We start from the raw sequence: 23148 nt of genomic DNA, 5'->3' as shown, positions 1-23148 counted from the left end.
GTGCAGCACTCACTGAAAGTTGCCCTGACATGAGAGCGGCAGCCTTCTAGTTTGTGCAGTTTTCTTCTCCTTGTGCTCTATGTAAGTGTCCAACAGTTTAGCCTGAGCACTGTGAACAGACTGGTCTCAATGTGTGCTATGCGCTGTCAGTGTGCGCTGTGCTATGGTGTAAATGGCTGTGCAGTTGTGTGGATCTCTGCGCTGGATTGTACTTCCTTCCGCTGTGCTGCAGCTCCTCTCCTCTCTGCCAGCCTGAATAAAAGGGGGAAGTGGGGACATGCAAGCGTGGAGCCGCACACAGGGGCTCCTGATGATGAGATGAATGGGAGAGAGAGAGAGGATGGATGGGAGTTGCAGAGGAAACAGCAAGAGAATGGGGAAGAGACCCAGTTCTAGTGCCCTGTCCCTCTGGTCTGCCCCCGGTGCCCTGTCCCTCTGGTCTGCCCCCGGTGCCCTGTCCATCTGGTCTGCCCCCGGTGCCCTGTCCATCTGGTCTGCCCCCAGTGCCCTGTCCCTCTGGTCTGCCCCCAGTGCCCTGTCCCTCTGGTCTGCCCCCAGTGCCCTGTCCCTCTGGTCTGCCCCCAGTGCCCTGTGCCATTTTGTTAAAGTTGTTGGTAATATTTAATTTTGTAACTTGATTCTGCATAAAACATTGTCATTCCATGAGATAATCTACGATGGCGTGTTTACGGGTGCAATTAGGCGCAGGGCAGTGTATGAATTAGGTGGGGCAACTGGTGGCGAGTAACTCTTGAGGCCTGGCTAGTAGCTCAGGACTTGAAATTTTGAGCCCTGGGTTAGATCAAAGCATATTCATGTGTTAAGGCCCGTACACACGGTCTGACTTTTTGCCAACAAACTTCAAAATCTGCAAGTTTTCTAATTTGTCCGATCGTGTGTACGCTCCATCTGACCAACTTTTTCGGGTTTCATTGGACAAAAAGTTCGGTCTGCAACCGGACAAACTTTACGTCAACAAAAGTCCAATGGTGCCTAGTCTGACCGTGTGTACAGCAAGCCATCGGACTTTTGTACAAAGTACAAACGCGCATTCTCAGAAGCAAAGACCAGCCGAAAGCGTTCTGTCTGGTAAAACTAGCGTTCGTATTTGAAAGAGCACATTCGTGACGTGGCAAGTTCTGAAATCAAGAAAAGCAGCGCACATTCTCTTCTTCTTTATAATGTGATAATAGTAAAAGCTGCTTTGCTGGTGATACTGACGGAGTAAAAACAAATGTCTTTACTTTGGATTAGTGTATTTTGGTTATATGAATCAAACATATTTTTTTTTTTTTTGTGGGTCAAGTTAGCACAACCCCATTGCGCAACATGTCTGCTTGATGAACGGACGTTCAGAAACGAACAAAATTGCATGAAACTGAAAATCGCGAATGCACACAGACGAAACCTCTACTCTCGATTGGCAGAAGGAGCCCGAAGGGTGACGCCGGAGAATTGAACTTCCTATTTTAAACTCTCGTCAGTATGTTGAAACGTCACTACGTTTGTGTTTGTTGCCGAAAAAGTCCGAGCGTGTGTATGCTATGGGTGTGACCGGACAACTACCTTCGGACAAAAATCCAAGGGAAAGTTTGTTGGATGTCCGACCGTGTGTACGGGGCTTTAGAATAGCACAGTCAAAGTCCAGACCTAAATACAATTGAGAATCTGTGGCAAGTCTTGAAAAACGCTATTCACAGATGCTCTCCATCCAATCTGACAGAGCTTAAGCGCTGCACTTCCAGATTGTGGCCCAGCGACTCAGCCTGTCCTACTGCACATTGGGTGTACAAGGTATTGGCTTCTGTATTAAGTTTGTTGCACTCCTGGGCCATCCCTATTGTGTGATATCCAGATTACCTCCTGCTGAGGAAACAGCACAAGTTCTGGTGAAAAACATGGCCTGGACTGTCCAGACTTTGCAGAGGTATCTTTAGAAGCATTATAGAGCCATGACATTTCTAGGTAGCTGTAGATATGCACTGCACCTCACTGTCACCTAGGGGAGGCTGCAGGAAGTTAAAGGGGGAAACAATTAAAATTGTGTTGTTTGTTCGTTTTTCCAAATTGTGTTAGAGGGAGATGGAGAAAAATAATTCATATTCATTGGTGAAGCAACCAGCATTTTCAGAAAGAAAGCTCAGCAGTGGCAGCTGCCATGGTTTTCCCCAGTAACTGCTGTTTGCCTTTTTGGAGTGAGGTGACTCCACCCTGTCAGGACTCTTCGCAGCTTCACCAGGCCCTGCCCTACTGTTTCTCTTATAGACAACTTTCACATTCCAACATGGCGCCGATCACCTGACCGGCGCTTTCATTTGACGTCGCCGCCCAATACCTATTGGGACTGGCGGGTCTGTCAGGCTTTCCATTGGTGTCTTCGAGGCGTTAGTCCCTCCCGCTTCCTGTCAGTCGTACGCTCGCACTCTGGCCTTCGCTATTGGCTTTTGGGTCTGTCAGTTTGGGGCGGAACAGGCTGTGATTGGCGGGCGGGGCGGAACGCTGGACACGTCACAGCTGGTCGGACGGGTGGAAGCAGCGGGATAGAGCTGACGGTAAGCGGATTCTCTCCCCGGAAACACAGGCTCAATCCAAGTGTTCACCATCTTGTGCGAATCACGGAGACTCCACGGTGGAGAGAAGCCCACTCGGGTCACCCGTGTGCCCGGTTTTCGGGTGTTTCCCGCTCGAGGGTGCGGTAACGTCATAGGAGGTGTATGACGTCACTGGGGACTCGGGGGGGACACAGGTGGTGGGATTGAAATGCCCGGGATGGCGGCCGCCTGTTATTTCCGGACTTCCTGTTGAGTGTGAAGGCAAAAGTTATCGGTGACGTCTGAGGGCGGGGCATCGGGGGAGGGGCAGAGGATGACACCCATACAAACTATGTGCTGGAGACAATCACCTCCAACACACGAGAGCCAGAGACATGCAATATCCCCTCATTCACACCTGATCTATTCCAACATAAGGAGAGGGACACACACAGCTACAACAAGCCCAGGAGACACCAGAGGGGATTACCGAGCATTGGTGTCACCCAATGTATAATACAAAGGTGACATCATCACTCTCCATTAAGGATGAGCTCTGGCGTGTTCGCATGCTACACGTGCAGAGCCCGCCAGGAAGTGTGCGCTAATCACAGCCAGGGAGACATTTCCCGATCTCTGCAGCCGAGCATCGGGACAATGTCTCCCTGGCTGTGATTATCGCAGCGCCGTGCACACTTCCTGGCGGGCTCTGCACGTGTAGCATGCGAACACGCCAGAGCTCATCCTTCCTCTCCATATAAGTTATATTCTACAGGTGTGACATCACCGCTCTCCATATAAATTATGTTTCACTTGTGTGACATCACCGCTCTCCATATAAATTATGTTTCACTTGTGTGACATCACCGCTCTCCATATAGGTTATATACTACTGGTGTGACATCACCGCTCTCCATATAGGTTATATACTACTGGTGTGACATCACCGCTCTCCATATAGGTTATATACTACTGGTGTGACATCACCGCTCTCCATATAGGTTATATACTACTGGTGTGACATCACTGCGCGCCATATAGGTTATATACTACTGGTGTGACATCACCGCTTGCCATATAGGTTATATACTACTGGTGTGACATCACTGCTATGTCCATATAGGTTATATACTACTGGTGTGACATCACTGCTATGTCCATATAGGTTATATACTACTGGTGTGACATCACTGCTATGTCCATATAGGTTATATACTACTGGTGTGACATCACTGCTATGTCCATATAGGTTATATACTACTGGTGTGACATCACCGCTTGCCATATAGGTTATATACTACTGGTGTGACATCACTGTGCGCCATATAGGTTATATACTACTGGTGTGACATCACTGCTCGCCATATAGGTTATATACTACTGGTGTGACATCACTGCTATGTCCATATAGGTTATATACTACTGGTATGACATCACCGCCCCCCCATATTAATTATATGCTACAGGTGTGACATCAACGCTCTCCATTTAAATGATATGTTACTGGAACAAAATCCGGGAGCTAGAGTTCGCGGCCTGGGGAAGGAAGCATAGGCCTGCAGAAGGCCGTAAAGCCGCGGCCTCAATTACTGGCCGGCGAGGTGGGGGCGCACGGAGACTCGGGACCATCCAGCGTCTCCATGCGCCCCCACCGTGTGATCGCGTTGGGCCGTGCCGGCCGGTAATTGATGCAGCGGCTTTGCGGCCATCTGCAGGCCTATGCTTTCTTCTGTGATCTGGCGCCATCTTGTGGTGGCCGTTGGCATGACAAGACTAATAGAGCTTCCCCTGGGTTTTCACTGCCTTCTCCTTCCCTCTAATTAGAACCCCAAAACATTAAATATATTTTTTTATTCTAACACCCTAGAGAATTAAATGGCGGTCGTTGCAATACTTTCTACTTTGCACACTTTTTTGGGATCAAATACACTTTTTTTTAATTAAAAAAATAAGACAACAGTAAAGTTAGTTCAATTTTTTTTATATTGAGAAAGATAATGTTACGCAGAGTACTCATGTATGCGTTCACTTCTGCGCGCGAGCACGATGGGACGCGTTTCTGGCGCCTAACTTTTTTAGCTGGCTCCTAGATTCCGAGCAAATTTGTCAAACCCTGATGTAAGATATATTTTGCTGGTCCTCAGTGTGATGTAATATTCCTGTTCTGCCCCTCACTCCCCATAAATATACAGTGCCCTGAAAAAGTATTCATACCCCTTGAAGTTTTCCACATTTTGTCATGTTGCAACCAAAATTGTAAATATATTTTATTGGGATTTTATGTGATGGACCAACACAAAGTGGCACATAATTGTGAAGTGGAAGGAAAATTATAAATGGTTCATTTTTTTTTTTTTACAAATATGTGAAAAGTGTGGTGTGCATTTGTATTCAGCCCCTCCGAGTCAATACTTTGTAGAACCAACTTTTGCTGCAATTACAGCTGAAAGTCTTTTTAGGGATTTCTACCAGCTTTGCACATCTAGAGAGAGACATTTTTGCCCATTCTTTTTAGGGATCGACTTATTATTGGTGCAGCCGATATTCACTTTTTCAGAAGTATTGGCCAAAGAACTGACTGATATTGCTTCAAGGGGTTTGCTTTATTGTAATAACAACCGATACAGCTCAGCAGCCGCTCGGCTGTTATTACAAGTAGCGGAAGGGGACATCCCGCCGCTCGCCCGGGCTCTCCTGTCCCGCCGGGAGGCCAGAGCAACTACCCGGCATGTTTACCGGCTGCCTGAAAACCCAAACAAAGCCGATGCCTTGTTCGGATCTAGTAGCCAGGAAGTGATGTCATGACATCACTTCCCAGATTACTGGCATCTTAAAGGCACCAGTTTTAAAAAATAAAGTATTCAAAAACCGCTGATCTTGAAGTTTTGAATACTTTCAAGTGCAGAGGAGAGGTTTGGGGTCTTATAGACCCCGATCCCTCCATAAAGAGTACCTGTCAATGCCTGTTACTGTGACAAGGGATATTTACTGATAGTGCAATCAGTGCCATATATCAGTGCCCATAAGTGCCACCTATTAGTGCCCATCAGCACCAGTCAGTGCCCATAAGTGCCGTCTGTCAGTGCTACCTATCCGTCCCCATCTGTCAAACTGTCACATGACATTAAAAATAAATAAAAAGTATCGGTATCGGCAAGTACTTTGAGTAAAGTATCGGTACTTGTACTCAGTCTAAGTGGTATCGGGACAACCCTACTTTTCAGATAATTATTTGTAAAAAGAAAAAAAAAAAAATTGTAAACCATTTATCATTTTCCTTCTTCTTCACAATTATGTGACACTCTGTGTTGGTCTATCACATAAAATCCCAATAAAATGCATTTATGTTTTCGGTTGTAACATGACAAAATGTGGAACGTTTCAAGGGGTTTGAATACTCTTTCAAGGCACTGTATATGAGAGCCAGCCATCGCTAAATGTGAGTCACACACCAAATGAGATTATACTAGTGCAAGCGCTCTCCCCTTTAATTTTTATACACAATATAAAACTGTGCAAAAACACATACACCAATATAAATATGTGTAATAACAAAAATTTCGAGTGCAAAAATAATCAACCAAAACCCACCAAGTTTGATGCACTGATTCTAAACATATTGATTTTTTTTAAAGGGGAGAGCGCTGCACTAGTGCAGTCTAATTTATATATTACAAGTGTGACATCACTGTGCTCCATGTAAGTTTTTATTTTACTAGTATGACATCACTGTGCTCTCTATGCATCACTCCCCCCCCCCCCCCCATATATCAGATCTCATAGACATTAAATCACTGCTCTCTGTATAACCTATATCAAGACTGGGGTGTCATTTATATATATTTATATATGGAGACCAGTGATGTCATGTCTGTAAAATGATAAGGATTGTGAGATTAAAAAGAAAGCAGGTAACTCACCAGTACTGTATAAGCAAAAAGTGACGGAGCAGCCATTCTGACACTTGACACAGGTTACAGAATGAAAGCTACAAGCTGATTGGGTGCTAGTTTTCCTTTGATGCAGTTATTATTGGCCAGTTTTACTTGCTTCCTTTTTGTACTTCCTCTGAGGAAAAAGGAGCAAGGAGGTGGGACTTTATGTAAAGCACGTGATTGCAATTGAATAGAATGGTGGGTATTAAAATATTTAATATTCTGTAGACATCTAATTACATACGTTAAATTCCACATATATAGAAATACACACTAATCGTAATGTCGATTTCTATATATGTGGAATTTAACGTATATAATTAGATGTCTACAGAATATTAAATATTTTAATACCCTCCATTCTATTCAATTGCAATCACATGCTTAACATAAAGTCTCACCTCCTTGCCCCTTTTCCCTCATACTGACAGGGATGGAATCGCATGACCTTACCAGGCCATGGCTTCATTTAAAGTCCCAAATCCCTCCTTTTTACCCCATTTGTAGTACTTTCTCTGTATGATTGCCTTTTCCTCTCTACTTACAGTAATGGCTGCCATACGTAAAAAGCTTGTGATTGTTGGAGATGGAGCTTGCGGGAAGACTTGTCTGCTCATCGTGTTCAGCAAGGATCAGTTCCCTGAAGTCTATGTGCCCACCGTGTTTGAGAATTACGTAGCAGATATCGAAGTTGATTCCAAACAGGTAAGGAAATATGTGGACCTGGGGCCTAGTTTAAAGGCACCTGTTATCTTGTTATAGACCCTGGTGCTGAAGGAGAGTCAGGAGGGGGGTACTTTCTTTAGCTTCTTGGCCAGTGACAGTTCATATATTTTGGATATGTGATCATGTGCTCCTGTTATGCAGTTTATTCATCTGTCATCACACAGGTTATGTCAGCTTGGTACTAGAGTATCAGCAGAAGGTTAGATTGAGGGAGAGGAGAGGTGGTTATCGATGCTGGGTGGACTGACCCTTTGAATGAGATAATTCAGTGTTTGGTGGATGCTGGAGCGTTAAAAAGGAGCTCCAGTCGTTTTCTGAAAATTAAGTCAGCAGCTACAAAAACTGTAGCTGCTGACTTTTAATAATTCGACACTGACCAGTACAAGGATCCACCACTGCTCACCCGACGCCGAGGACAGTGTTCTATCCTTGGCACCAGCATCCTAACTGTGGGCACCCTCCTGTGACAGCTTGCTGCTTCATAGCCAGGTGCCCACTGCACATGCACGAGTCACACTGCGCATTGTGAATGGCTCCACAATCTTCTTGGACCTGTGACATGTGGAAAGGGGAACTTCTGCTGCTCAGGTCACCTAGGCTGATGTTTCTCAACCCCCAGTCCGCAAGTACCCCAACAGGCTTTTCATTATTGTGCACACGTGATTTGATCAGTTTTACTGCCTTTAGTAATTACCACAGCCGTTGCATCTGAGGGAAATCCTCAAAACATGACCTGTTTGGGGTACTTGAGAAACATTGGCCTAGGTGCTTCGGTCAGAAGTGGGAGTGGGTACCTGATAAAACATTTTATCTTCCAGGAATGCTAGTGGTGAGATCGCTGTGCCATTGGCCATTGTGAGCCCCCATCCCATATATATATATATATATATATATATATATATATATATATATATATATATATATATATATATATATATATACACACAAACAAACCACCTCCTGCAAACTTTCTGATAGGTGACCATCCAGCCTTCCCTTTGCCTATAGTATCTAGGACCAATTCTAGACACGACCCAAGCCAGATTGCTTCTCTAGGGGCCAGCTGTCAGACTCTCAGATCAACCGGGAAACACTCAACTCGCTCCCTTCTTCCGGACATGGCTCAATTGCACTCCAAACCTTTCCAGCTCAACAATCTCACAACACTGGACAATTGGATCCTTTCTCGGAATCGGCCATTAGCACTGTTCAGCCAGGCAAAAATCTCCTTTGGCATTATTGATTTCCAACTTTTCCCTAAAATCTGTGTAATCATTCCTCCCCTTTCTCTGAGAGGTGGTAACTATGGGGACATCAGCCCATCAGGTTGGGGTGAGATCTACAACTCGCTAATTGTCCAGTGCCCTCAGTAGTCAACACTCCCCATCAATATTCTGGAACCAAGAGCCATAAGACCTGCTCCCCTACACTAGACCTCTCTTCTACAATCACCCAGTAAGAGTACAGTCTTACAACACTGTGTCTTTGGCCTAAATAAACAGCCAGTGGAGAATCAGAAGTCGGGCAGAAGGTGAACCCGATTTAATGTTGGGCAGAGAATTACATTTCAAGACTCTCGACCACCTACATAGCGGGAGTAGAAAATTGGCTAGTGGATTTGTCAATGCCTGGACTCGGAGGAGTTGCCTTTTCACCTCGAATATTTTCCTGATGCTCTGTCAAAAATGGAGAACACCAGATGCGGACATCATGGCCTCCAAATTCAACAGGAAAATGAACAGGTTTGTAACCAGATTAGGGCTGCAACTAACGATTATCTTCATAATCGATTAGTTGGCCGATTGTTATTTTGATTAATCGGATAATGGCCTTAAAAAAAAAAAAAAAAAATAGCATTTTTACATATTTCTTTTGAGTCAATTTGTTGTTGGGCAGATTACAAAACACAAATTGCCGCAAAAACACATTATATGCTTTTCTGCAGCTTCTCCATTGAAGTATATTGAACCAAAGATAAAATAAAAAATAGCATCGTTTTGCGTTAAAGCGGGGGTTCACCCAAAAAAATAATTTTTAACATTAGATTGAGGCTAATTGTGGGAAGCACAATCGGGTGTTTTTTTTTAAATCAATGCAGTACATACCTTTTTAGAGATAGATGTATGGACTGCGGGACTGGGCGTTCCTATTTGATTGACAGGCTTCCGACTGTCGCATACAGCCCGTCACGAGTTGCCGAAAGTAGCCGAACGTCGGTGCGCAGGCGCCGTATAGAGCCGCATCGACGTTCGGCTTCTTTCGGCAACTCGTGACACGCTGTATGCGACGGTCGGAAGCCTGTCAATCAAATAGGAACGCCCAGTCCCGAAGATCATACCCGGAAGCCGCGGAGAACATCTATTTCTAAAAAGGTATGTACTGCATTGATTTAAAAAAAAACACCCGATTGTGCTTCCCACAATTAGCCTTAATCTAATGTTGAAATTTTTTTTTACGGGTGAACCCCCGCTTTAAAAAGTCCTTGCTCTTTCCAAATACGCAGCAGCCGAAAAAAAATTGTGGATGTAAATGTGTCCCATAGGAAAACATGTAACTGAACTGTAGTGTGTTTCTGCAAAAAGCACCAAAAAAGAGGTGTGAACCCAGGCCTGAGATGTTTAGTAACATAATGGGGGTTAAAAAAACAAGTACAAAAAGAGCAATTAATCGCTACTATAAGGGGTTAATTTTTTTACTGTGGGACAGTGAAAGTAATATTTACAGTAGCGATTTGCTTTTTTGTACTATAAAAGGCTAATGTTAGTTTTTTTAACCCCATTATGTTACTGGCTGATTAATCGATTATGAAATTGTAATCGATTAATTTCATAATCAATTAGTTTTTTTACTTTCTACTATAAAATATACCCAATAAAAAATGAAAAAAAATCGAATTTCTTCATCAATTTAGGCCAATGTGTTACATAGTAGGTGAGGTTGAAAAAAGACACAAGTCCAACCTATGTGTGCGATTATATGTCGGTATTACATTGTATATCCCTATATGTTGTGGTCATTCAGGTGCTTATCTAATCGTTTTTTTAAACTATCGTTGCCCCCCGCTGATACCACTGCCTGTGAAAGGAAATTCCACATCCTTGCCGCTCTAAATGTGCTATATGTATTCTGCTACATATTTTTGGTAAAAAAAATCCCAATAAGCGTATATTGATTGGTTTGTGCAACGGTTATAGCATCTACAAACTATGGGATATATTTATGCAATTTTTTTATCTTTGTTTTTTACTAGTAGTGGGAATGCGACATTGCGGCGGACAAATCTGACACCAAGTGATACTTTTTGGGGACCAGTGACACTGTCTCTGTACTAATGACGGGCAGGAAAGGGGTTAACAGGGGCAATCAAAGGGTTCAATGTGCTCCTAGGGAGTGCTTTCTAACTGTGTGAGGGATGCTTTGACTGGGGGAAGACAGAGATCCGTGTTCCTGCTTGGCAGAAATACAAGATCTTCATCTTCCTCTCTCACAGAACGGCAGTCTGCCTTGTTTACATAGGCAGACCGCCTTTCTGCCTCTCCTTAGAACGATTGTGAGGCGCTGGCGAACATAGAGTCCACTGGACCCACTGATTGGCTCCTGCCGTGTCCAGTCATAGTGGGAGTGGGTCGCTGGCAGCACAAATGCCCCAGACCCAGTGCACAAAATCATGTACAGGTACATGATTTCACACAGGAGGGCCGTCCTACCCACAGTATATCTGCGTGGGGCGATCCAGAAGTGGTTAAACTGATCCAATATATCCCATTGGAAGATCTTTCCAGCAAAGTGGCCTTTATGGTGGCCATTACCTCTGTCAGATGTGTCTTCAAATTGGTGCCTCCTTTCTTTTTAAAAAACCTTTTCTTAACTTACTTAGAGATCAAGTGCTCTAGAAACCCTCCTTCCTTCCTTCCCAAGATGGTCTCTATGAGGAGCCCCCAAACATGCCAAGGAGATTTCACCCAATTGTCAGGATGTGGTCAGGGCAGTTACGGTTTACCCAGCTGCAACATCTTTTTTCTGAAACACTGATCCCCTTTTGAAGGTTCTAAGAAGGGTCATTCCTTCTCCTCTTTCACCATAACTAGGTGGCTCAGGCAGATAATTTCCATGCTCTTAAAGTGGAGTTCCACCCAAAAGTGGAACTTCCGCTCATTGGATTCCCCCCCCCCCTCTGGTGCCACAATTGGCACCTTCCGGGGGGAGGGGGGACAGGATACCTTTCCCACTTCTGGGAGTCTGGGCCACGGGGATCCCTCCGTCGTCGCCGAGCCAGTAGGAGAGAAGAGTGGGCCTTGCGCATGTGCAGTAGGGTTCACAGCATGAAGCCCAAAGGCTACACTGCCGGGTACCCTTACCCACAATGGCGGCGGCAGCAACTGACAGCTGAAGGAAACATCAGCTGCGGGTGCTGACATCGCTGGACACCAGGACAGGCAAGTGTTTATTTACTAAAAGCCATCAGCTTTAAAGCGGAACACCGCTTTAAAAAAGGGTTCTATTCTTCCCTATCGGAGCCCATTTCACCAGATCTATTGTTTTTTTTGGTCTTTTCAGCATCAAGCATCCATTTTACAGGTTTGCAAAGCCACCATCTGTTTTCTTTTGTTCAGAACTTCTGAAAGTTTTTCCTAAAGGACCTCCAGGCCTCTGTTCATGAAAGCTTTAGCCACCAGCTGTTTTGGGCTGTCATCTGAGTGTTTTGGTCCCATTGATCCTTGCTTTCTTGTTGGAGGTTTGCGATGTTTTCTAAATTGTTGTTCAGTTAATTGCTTGTGAACATCCCATGATCTGTGACTACAGATGATGTATTGTATGATTAAGAGAATTGGAATTTTGACTTGCCTGTAAATTCCATATCTTGGAGTATATAGTACAGAATACAAGTTCTTCCCTTCTGTTCTACTTTTTTCCTCATTGTTTGCTACAAAACTGGAGTCCCATGGATTAGGTGGGGTTATATGGGGGTGCACTGGGGGTGTTCCTTTGCTAGTGTTTAGTCATCTGAAGGTAGCAGCATATAACCTAGTGCCATCCAGTGCTTGGATACCAATCGGAAATCCTAGTATTGCACTTTTATTTTTTTTTATAATTATTGCTATTTTAAAATGCACTGTGTTAATGTAGTTTATAGTGCTGTGGGCACGGAGGTGACACAGAAAAGAGCAGGGTGGCAAGAGAATATTGAAGTTGCTTTCTTTGCAGTAAATCAATTCTGTGTATATTGCAAGGTTTTCTAAACAGAATTGTGAATGCATTTTAGCCATTTGGATAGTTTTATCTTTTAAAAATGCCAAGAAACATGATCTCTTACATTTTCTGCAGGTGGAGCTAGCACTGTGGGATACCGCCGGTCAGGAAGACTACGATCGCCTTCGACCCCTGTCCTATCCCGATACTGATGTCATTCTTATGTGCTTCTCCATAGACAGCCCTGATAGCTTGGGTGAGCATACAGAACAAGTCCTTCCTCTGCATGTCCATCGTACCTGTAAAATAACGTAATTGGATAAGAGTTAGAGTATTGTATTCTCGTGGCTTTTTTTTCTTTCTGCGGGAACAGCATTTTGCCACCTACAGCAGCCATCTCCTCACTTAACACAAAAGCTAGTAGAGGAAGTTTTCTATACCACTCACTTCCTCCACTGGCATCTATATGCTAGCGCCAGCATTGAAGGGCATGTGCTCCAGGACCAGGTCCAGATGCTGCAACTGTCGGTATTTCCTAGAGGGTTCCTGAGGCAGCTTCTATACCTGCTTGACAGATCTGCATAGCTCGGAGCCGAGTGAAGCGCTCTGAAAGTCCTCTTCGGCTCTATGCTACACAGATCTGACACAGGGCTGCACGGGTGAGACTGCAGTAGGTGGAGTAAAAAAAAAAAAAAGATAACTTTGGCACATGCAGATACAGGAGCATATCTCCTAAACCGTGCAGGTTTAGGAGATATCCAGGGGAGTTGTGGATGGGGTGGAGTTGAGAGAGGAGTTGTGGATGGGGTGGTGGGGCGCATGCTAAGGTGAATGTGGGGGGGGGGGGCAGCTGTGCATGGCATGTGACTTTTTTTTACAACAGTTCCTGCATTCGCAAACGCTCTGCGTGGGGGCCGTCATTAAGAATGACTGACTGGCAGCCCAGCGTGTTTTTAAACAGCAGCACAATTTGGCTGTGGGTGGTTGCGGGTGCAGGAATAGGTGTGTTTCCCACACGCCAGGAAAACTGCCAGGAATCCCAGCGAGAAAATGGAGAACCTGCTCTTTATTTTCCCACCGGGATTCCCGGCAGTTTTCCTAATGGGGGAAAACACTGCGAGGGAGCATACACACAGCCGGGATTCCTGGCCAAAACTCTCCCCGCAGTTTTCCCGACGGGAAACCCGGCTGTGTGTACACGGGGAAACTTACCGAGCAGGTTCTTGGTTTTCTTTGGGGTCTTATTTCAAACACCCCAAAGAATCCCTGGAGTTGTTTTCCAGTTACTCCTTTGTTTTGTAGCACCGTGGCAGCTGCTGTTTAATAACGCACTGTAATGTTTCTCTTTGTGTCTTATGCAGAGAATATCCCAGAGAAGTGGACTCCGGAAGTGAAGCATTTTTGCCCCAATGTGCCTATAATTCTGGTGGGAAACAAGAAGGACTTAAGGAACGATGAACACACTCGTCGTGAGCTGGCTAAAATGAAACAGGTGTGTGAAAAACAAATGATCATAATGCTATGCTTTTTTAGATATGGTTAAAAAAAAGAAGAGTGATGGTATTGTGCATAACAGGAGGAGTAGGCTAGTAAGGGAGGGATGGGGCCTGGGACCCGGGAGGTGGAGGGAGGGATGGGACCCGGGAGGTGGAGGAAGGGATGGGGCCTGGGACCCGGGAGGTGGAGGGAGGGATGGGACCCGGGAGGTGGAGGGAGGGATGGGGCCTGGGACCCGGGAGGTGGAGGGAGGGATGGGGCCTGGGACCCAGGAGGTGGAGGGAGGAATGGGGCCTGGGACCCGGGAGGTGGAGGGAGGGATGGGGCCTGGGGCCTCCCTCCCACCTCCATCAGTGGATATCGATGGTAAAGTTCACACCATTGTAGTGTGTTCCAGTAGAGACAACAAAAGTAGAACATGCTGCATTTTTTCTGCAAGGAACTGCACTAGAATGTGGCAAAAAGCATCACAAACGCATTACAGCAAAAAAACAAGCTTTGGAAAAAGAGGGGACACATGCAGAAGCACATTCCTGTGTTTCTGTGGTGGGACGTGGCCCTTAAACGGAGCTCCACCCAAAAGGGGAGGCTCTGCTTGTTCGCACCCCCCCCTCTTTCCACTGCCACATTTGGCACTTTTATGGAGGGTGCATGTACCTGGCTTTGACAGATACCCGTTCCCACTTCTGGGTAAGATCTCCATGGCGATCTAGGAGTATGTCTGGCCCCTCCTCCCCCTGCAGCCTTCTGGGACACACACACACAGGTCCCAGAAGATGGTGGGATCATTCACAAAGCGCAGTGCAACTTGCACATGCGCTGTAGGATACTGGCTGTGAAGCCTTAGAGCTCCACTGCCAGTTTCCCTTAGTGAAGATGCCAGCACCTGCACCCAAAGCCAATTGAAGAATTGGCTTAGTTGCCGACATTGTTGGATCCCTGGACAAGTGTCCAGTATTTGTAGCTGTTGATTTTTTTTTATTGTTTTTTTGGGGGGGGGGGGGGGGGGAGACTGTATCTCCTCTTTAAGTCATAGATTATATCACTGTTACCTGTATTGTGCATGCAAGTGTCCAGAATAATTATTATTTAGGGAGGAAAATCAGATGGTTGACAGTTTTTCTGTCTCTGGCTTTCGTTTCTGTGCAGGAACCAGTGAAGCCAGAAGAAGGCCGGGACATGGCCAATAGGATCGGAGCATTTGGCTACCTGGAATGCTCTGCCAAAACAAAGGACGGTGTGCGGGAAGTGTTTGAGATGGCAACAAGAGCTGCTCTACAGGCCAAACGAGGGCGTAAGAAAAACACGTGCAATCTGCTTTAAGATGCAACCGAGTCTCAAAAAAGGAAACAACCTCCCCCCACCACCCCTTTTCCTCATGCACTCCACCTGCTTCCCCTCTCTGCCAATGCAACTCCCACCTGCAAAGTGGGCCGACGAGGGGTCCATTGCAAAAGCTGCGTACCCCTCCTTCAATGTCAGCCACACTGCCTTATTCTGAGGAAGCCTCCACGATGGGGAAGGGGAAGCCAGTGCCACTTTCTGCGGGTCCTCTCCACGTTGGACACAGGTGAGGAGATCTGCTCCACCACCCATCCTACAGGACCTTTATCAAGCAAGGGTTGCTCTCCTGTGCCATGTGTGCCATGTGTTCTAGGACTCTGAAAGGAGTTGGGTAGGCAGGTGCCATTTTTTTTTCTTTCTTTTTTTTTTTGCAGGATTTCTTTTTGGGGGGGTTGGAGGGCAGCGCCCAGTGCTGTTTTGGCCTCTCCAGAAGCTTGTGCTTGATCTGGGGTGCATAGCAGCAAAATTTTTTTGGGGGGGGGGGACTTTATTCTGCTTCACAAAAACTGATCTTCCCTTTCTATATAAATATATATGTCTCAGATGTTTGTACATTGCTTTGCCGGGCCCAGTCTCTCTAGCTGTCGTCGGCGTGTGGGCTCTCCAGCTGGCATGGCCATGCTGGGACTCCTATTCCTTTGAATCATGAGAGCCAAAAGCTGCCAATCTCTGTTTAAAGCAGTTGGTTGTTTAGCTTTGCAGGCTCTGCTGTATGGCCTGCATTGTCAGGATAGGGTTTCAGAAACAGGAAAAGGAAGTGGTTATCACAGCCAGGCGTTGGCGATCAGTGCTTTTTGTTCTGATTGTTTCTGTACCATTAATGCTCCATCCGCTTTCCTCCTGCCTCCTCGAAGTTTGAACCTGACCACCGCTATATCTGTGTGTTTTAAAGATGTCTAATTTTATTCCTCTTTTTAATGTTGATATTTTTTTTTTCTTTTTTCAAAGATAAGATTTACTGAATACACCGTTTTCTCAGCAAGCAGAATTTCACAATAAAATGTTGTAGTCATGTTTAGTAAATTGCCTCTTTCCTTTTACAGATACTGAAATATTTCTCTGCTGTAATGACTAACTTGTGTGTCCGGTATAATTTCCTGCTTACCATGCTGCCCTGTTACAGATATTTTCAAAAAGGTCAAGGACTACATTGATATATGAAGTTACAGAACATTTAAAAAGGTCAATGAGCTTCAATGTAAATGTAAATTTAAACCCAGTGCGCATGCTCCTTATCACGTCGCAAATAGTCAATGCTTTAGACGTGAACGTAATTTACGCTAAGCCCTATTCGCGAACGACTTACGTAAACGACGACTCTGTCCAGACGTCCATACTTAACATTGGCTATGCCTCCTATAGCAGGCATAACTTTACGCCGGAAAAAGCCTTACGTAAACGACTTAAAAAAACCTGCCGGGCGCACGTACGTTTCTGAATCGGCGTATCTAGCTCATTTGCATATTATATGCGGAAATCAGCGGAAACCTTATTCCTAAGGGTTAATCACATCTAAAAGGATGTTGACACTGTAGCATTTCTTATCAAAGTAGTCCAAGTGCACCAGCTGATATAAATAAATAAATAAATTAATTGGTCACTCCCATTCAGAACCTGTGTCCAAAACCATAGTGGGACAAACGGACATTTCTTCAGAGCAACAAAAGGTAGGAATCGGTAACAGTTTGTTAAAATCTTTGCAATGTCCACAGATCACCCAGAGGGGAATGTATTTTTCTCAACAAATGGAGTTCCTATTCTGTTTAACCTATTCTGAAACGGACTCCGCTCCCATGTTTATTATGCTCCTTTTAAAGTTGGCCAAAATCAGATTGAAAGTTCAAGCACAGACACCCCAAGGTGCCTACTCTTACCTTTTATGATTAGACACATGGGGACAGTCCTGTTGTGCCAGGTGGTTCCAACACACATCACTAACCGTTCTAGTGCTGCCTGCGGTGCTAGACACTGACAGTTTGGAAGTGTGCCCTCTGCTGTGGTCTATGCTTTAGCTCAGTCAGGCGTGGCTGCCACCCTCTGCTGTATCGCGGGAGGCCGTCATGCAGGATTTTGTGAGCCAAATAGCATATTTCATTGCTAACTTTGACCACAGAGGCCATGAGCGTACTTCCACACCTCTCCCAGCAGAATATTTTTCAGATCCACCTTAGCGAACTTTGAGCCCTCAGCCATCAAGAAGCTGTCTGATGCAAAGTCTTTAAGTTCTTTTTAGTCTTTTGCCATCACTCCAAAATCAGAGGAAATTATTTCATCCAATGTTAATGTAGTATGCACCACTTTAGAACTTGAGGGTTAGCCTGCGACCTACTGCCAGTTCTGTCCCCAGTCTAGGCTCCCTTACATCTTCCAAGATTATCAAGACCTTTCCAGTGTACTCGCTGTTCTCAGTTTTCCCTTATAGAACCCTGACAAGTTGTTTTTTCCCCTCCCAAGTGTCTATCAAACCCTTTTGAGAAAGAACTTTGTTGAAAAAAAAAAAGGTGGCCTACCCCTTCTGTGAATATGGCTGTATCCCATCTTAACAAAGAATTGACCATCTTAGTGAAGAATGCACCTGTCTTTAGGACCCCAACATTAAGTGGTGGAAGGCCCAATATAGAACACTTCGACAGGACCTGCATTGCAATCTGACTTGGTTGTGCCATTAGTTTGTCAGACCATAGCTAATTGGGCTAAGACCATTAGCAGGGACCTGATCATTATCCTATCCTATGATCATAGAGCATCTGGAGCTCACGCCCAAGTCTAAATCCCAGGCAGACCGCAAAAGCCCCATGCTTTCAAATTGTCCAAACCCTCAGATAAATCTTCAACATAAGATGGCCTCCTACTATCTAAATCTGTTAGCTTGCAGGTGGTTTCCAAGGGCAACAAGCTAGAAATTCACTTCCAGCCTCTTCGCGATTTGTTGCTTTCAACCTGCTTGTGTCATCGCACAGATTAGCAGATCTCTATGCGGCCCTAGAGGGTTTTCTGGAGCAGGGTGTCATTGCCTCAGTCCTTGTGGTAGAATGGCTCCAGGGGGTTTCCTCCAACCTGTTCAGTTTCCACACCAAAGAGGGGCATCTGCTCTGTTTTGAATCTTGCACCTTAATATGTATTTGCACTTTCTCAGCCAAATCAAGAGAACGCTTGCATTCTGTTTGTTATGCCGTGTACACACGGTTGTTTTTCGGCATGAAAAAAAAACGACGTTTTTAAAAACGTCATTTAAAATCATCGTGTGTGGGCTTCACATCGTTTTTCGGCTTCTGAAAAACTACAAAAAAAAAATCGAACATGCCGCATGTCGTTTTTTTAAATGTCGTTTTTCGGGTTGTAAAAAATGATCGTGTGTGGGCTAATACCACGTTTTAAACCCACGCATGCCCAGAAGCGAGTTATGAGATGGAAGCGCTCGTTCTGGTAAACTACCATTAATAATGGAGTAAGCACATTCATCACGCTGTAACAGACAAAAAAGCGCGAATTGTCTTTCACTAACAAGGAATCGGCTAAAAGCAGCCCAAAGGCGAATAGAACTTTCCCTTCAGAGTGCCGTCGTAGGTGTTGTACGTCACCGCACTTTGTTCATAATTTTTTTTAAACGATGGTGTGTGGGCAACATCGTTTTTAATGATGAAGTTGAAGTTTTGGACATGCTGAAAAATGTTGTTTTTTTTTCATGCCGAAAAACAACCGTGTGTACGCGGCATTACAATGACATAACTTAAAAATATAAAATTATTCAGCGTACCCTTATTAGATGTTCGGTTGACCACAAATTTAAAGCAAATTCTTCCTATTGACCATCACGCTAATGTACTGTAAGCTGTTGATATTAATAATTAGTAATTATTAGCAGGGGTTTCCTGAGAGTGGAAAGTTATTTCAAGGGTTCTTCAAAAGGTTGCGAGAGGCTGGTTTTGAGGCTAGGCTCCTTGCATAGTATGTTAATGAGTACAGCCGTGGATCAAAAATCCTTGCAGTCGGCTATGACACCTCCTCCTGAGAAACACCTAAAAGGTAAGATCTATATTTTTAAACTTTTTTGATATGCTGCATGAATGCGAACACATAACAAACATATATTGGGGTTTAACTGCAAATATTAATGGTACATTTTAAATGTCTTCATTTTGGGCCCAAAATTTCCACATGGAATCCACCAGATCGGTCATAGCCTCCCTTCTTCACAGTGACTTTTGTGGGGTCTGTGGACATCAAGGACGTGTACCTGCATTTCCATTTTTTCCAGTACATCAGCTATTCCTTTTGTTTTCCCTTGAGTCCTCCCGCACTTCCATTCAGATGTCCTGCTGATAGAATACTCCTCTACAACACAACTTCTTGTCTTCATTGGACATGTTGGTCCAATCCTTGGACACACTAAGCCATGGGTCTTCTACGGCCCTCTGGTTGTTCAGGAACTACAATTCCTATCATGCCTAGTCATGACTGTGAATGTCGGTGTGTTACAATGCCTCATGGGATGTGTAGTTCTACAACAGCTGGAGGGCCGTAGTTTGAGGATCCCTGCACTAAGCCCTCATGCACACAGGGTGTTAAAAAATTAGCTTCAAAGCCAGAACTGTCGCCAGGAAAAAGTGGCATAAAAAACACGCTTTTAGCCATGTTTTGTATTGGCTTTAATGTGCGTTTAGCTGTGTTGTTTTTTATTTTAAGAACACTGCCCTCTTCTAATTTCCACGCCTAAATTTCCCACAATGCCTAAATAAAAATAAAATCTGGCAATGAAGATCAGGTTGTCCCCTGCTGAGAGCAGAGGGGAGAAGGGGAAGTCCCACATCTCCCTCCAGTCATCCTCGTCCAGCTCTTGCATGTTCCCCATCCATTTCCTGCAGAGGGAGGACAACTCGGGGGTGGCAGCAACCAACAGGGAGCCATAGAGTTGAGACGTAGGTTTCTCCAAGTCTTTTACCTGAAGGGTGGATTCAACCCCCGAATACGCCAATTCAACTGGCCGACCCAAAAACTGACACCTATAGGCATGCACTATTTGGAGGTACCTAAAGTGGGCCTGTGCTGGCACATAAAACATGGAAGGGGGAAAGCTCTCCATTAGTGATCACATGTTCAAGGGTCAGTATTTTATATTTGGCCCAGGCCTGTGGATCCGGTATGGTATTGAACTGCGGTAGGTTGGGGTTCAGCCACAGGGGGGTGTGAGGAGACCAGGAGTTAGGCTGGGGCGCCTCACCCATCTTCCACGCCCGCATAGTGGTTCGCATAGAAGGGGTGAGATAGTGAGGCATCTTAGGCCCCCTAAATAGCAACCCCTGCAGGGCTTCCAAAGACCCCACTATAGCTGCCTCCAGGACCACCGCAGAGTTGGTCAGGTCCGGCTGCAACCACCAGTGGGCGGTCACAAGCTCAGTGGCCAAGTAGTATTTGTGGCAATCAGGAAGAGCCAAGCCCCATTTGGTACTATTTTACTACAGGAACGAGGCATGCTGAGAGAAGGGGGGGGATTATATTGAGCTGGTCTCAATTTTTCTGTTTGCCAGTGTCCAATCCTCCTGTAGGTGATGGCATAACCCTCTCAATTTCTGTATGCCTCAATGGACTCCAAGAAATAGATTTTACGGTAAGTAAAAAGGTCCAATTTTTTGCACATACTGTATAACATATAAGAAATATAGTTGGGCTATGTATTGTAAGGATATTTTAAGTAATTGACAAGAGAGCAGGACCAGAGCTTCCACCTGTATTAAGGATTGCTGGCTTTTATACTGAATGATGTTATAATGAATTGTAATCCTTTTTCAGGGAAACATGTAGGTTGCAACTGCTGACCTACTGAAAATGCTAGTTGCCTCGAAAACATGCAGCCAGTGATGTCAGAATATCTTACATTGTGCTCTTGTTCTGTATTCAGGCTCAGTCTCCTTTGAAATGTGTTTTCTATTGTCAAATGCATTGAACACTTTTCTGGTGGAATTTACAAAAAGAAAGCGATACTTCCAGGAGCCTGCTGTGTTGGAAATATAGCAAACATTGGAGGCTAATGGAAGATCGCAGCTCTTTCCACTGCAGCCAGCACTTACCATCATTAGTTCATAGCCATCAGTTACCTCTGACACCTTGAGTTCAATTGCAGTTCCCAGATGGCGTGCACATGAAGTGGAATGTCACAAACCTCAAATAAAACTTTGCATTTGCAGCTTGATATGCATAATAAAGTGCACCGTGCTTAATAAGTGAATATACAGTTAATATGAAAAAATAAATAAATGAAATCCTTCAAAAGTCCATAAATTCTTCTGTGATATATTGGCAAATCATAAAACCATCCCCATAGGCAGTAATCCTTGCAGTTGCACCCGATGTGTGTGGTTGAGATTTCCTACTAACCAGAAAGACATGACCTCTTTAACCACTTAAAACCCGGACCTTTATGCAGGTAAAGGACCTGGCCAGTTTTTGCGATTCGGCACTGCATCGCTTTAACTGACAATTGCGCGGTCGTGCGATGTGGCAAAATTGGCGTGTTTTCCCCCCCACAAATAGAGCTTTCTTTTGGTGGTATTTGATCACCGCTGCGGTTTTTATTTTTTGCGCTATAAACAAAAATAGAGCGACAATTTTGAAAAAAAAACAATATTGCTTACTTTTTGCTATAATAAATATCCCCAAAAAAGATATAGGAAAACTTTAGTTCGACCTTCTTTTTTAGTTAGAGGTCATTCATGTCTTTCTGGTGAGTAGGAAATCTCAACCACACACGAGGTGCAACTGCAAAGATTACAGCCTATGGTGATGGTTTTATGATTTGGCAATATATCACAGAATAATTTATGGACTTTTGAAGGATTTAATTTATTTTTTCATATCAACTATATTCACTTATTAAGCATGGTGCACTTTATTATGCATATCAAGTTGGAATTGCAAAGTTTTATTTGATGTTTGTGACATTTCACGGATTATGGCCAGCACTTTAGCGCCCCCTACCATTGTTAAATATCACTTAAAGCGGGAGTTCACCCGAAATTTTTTTTTTAAGATTAAATTGAGGCTCATTTTGTCAAGGGGAATCGGGTAGTTATTTTAAAATCGAAGCAGTACTTACCGTTTTAAAGAGCAATCTTCTCTGCCGCTTCCGGGTATGGTCTTCGGGACTGGGCGTTCCTATTTGATTGACAGGCTTCCGACGGTCGCATACATCGCATCACGAGTAGCCGAAAGAAGCCGAAGGTCGGTGAGGCTCTATACGGCGCCTGCGCACCGACGTTCGGCTACTTTCGGAAAATCGTGACGCGATGTGTGCGACCGTCGGAAGCCTGTCAATCAAATAGGAACGCCCAGTCCCGCAGCCCATACCCGGAAGCGGTAGAGAAGATCGCTCTCTAAAACGGTAAGTACTGCTTTGATTGTAAAAAAAACTAGCCGATTCCCCTAGACAAAATGAGCCTCAATCTAATCTTAAAAATTTACTTTTTCGGGTGAACCTCCACTTTAAGTTAGCATTGTCTACACTTCGAGGGCAGCAACTTTTATCAATCACAAATTTTTATTATATCTATAGTGCGAGGTTTACACAAATAAGCGCACATGAATTGTCATTGTTAGCAGAATTGTGTGTTCCCTGGCTCTGACATTTGACTCTCTGGCTAATACATTTTAGATGGACTTGGCCAGCCATGGCTATTGGTCCATTTAGGTTGCCTGATGTACACAACAATGAGATAACAGAAAGGGAATTGAGAATGTTCTCTCCATTATCTTTGCTTCTAAAAGTTTCTAAAGCCTCCTACATACTGTTTTGGGTTTATTGTTCCCTTTTTGCAAAACAGGCTGTAGATTAGATGTGTTGGTTTGTTAAATGAATCCTGTCCCGAGAGATATAGAGAACTACATTGCTGACACCATTCTGAAAATCCCCCCCCAAAAATGGCTGTTAT

General features: G+C 44.6%; 1 protein-coding gene across 1 annotated transcript; it reads left to right on the top strand.

The window, feature by feature from the left end:
• Window positions 1-2446: 2446 nt before the first annotated feature.
• On the top strand, window positions 2447-16246 carry LOC120913910 (transforming protein RhoA-like). Its single transcript, XM_040324252.1, has 5 exons — window positions 2447-2552; window positions 7014-7171; window positions 12518-12638; window positions 13744-13874; window positions 15029-16246. Exons 2-5 carry the CDS (start codon window positions 7016-7018, stop codon window positions 15200-15202), a joined length of 582 nt encoding a protein of 193 aa, XP_040180186.1. The 5' UTR covers window positions 2447-2552; window positions 7014-7015; the 3' UTR covers window positions 15203-16246.
• The last annotated feature ends 6902 nt before the right edge of the window (window positions 16247-23148 follow it).

The sequence above is a fragment of the Rana temporaria genome, chromosome 9 (assembly GCF_905171775.1).
Source record: "Rana temporaria chromosome 9, aRanTem1.1, whole genome shotgun sequence".
Lineage (NCBI taxonomy): Eukaryota > Metazoa > Chordata > Amphibia > Anura > Ranidae > Rana > Rana temporaria.
The sequence above is the reverse complement of the archived record's forward strand: the minus strand, read 5'-3'. Positions and strand labels throughout refer to the sequence as shown.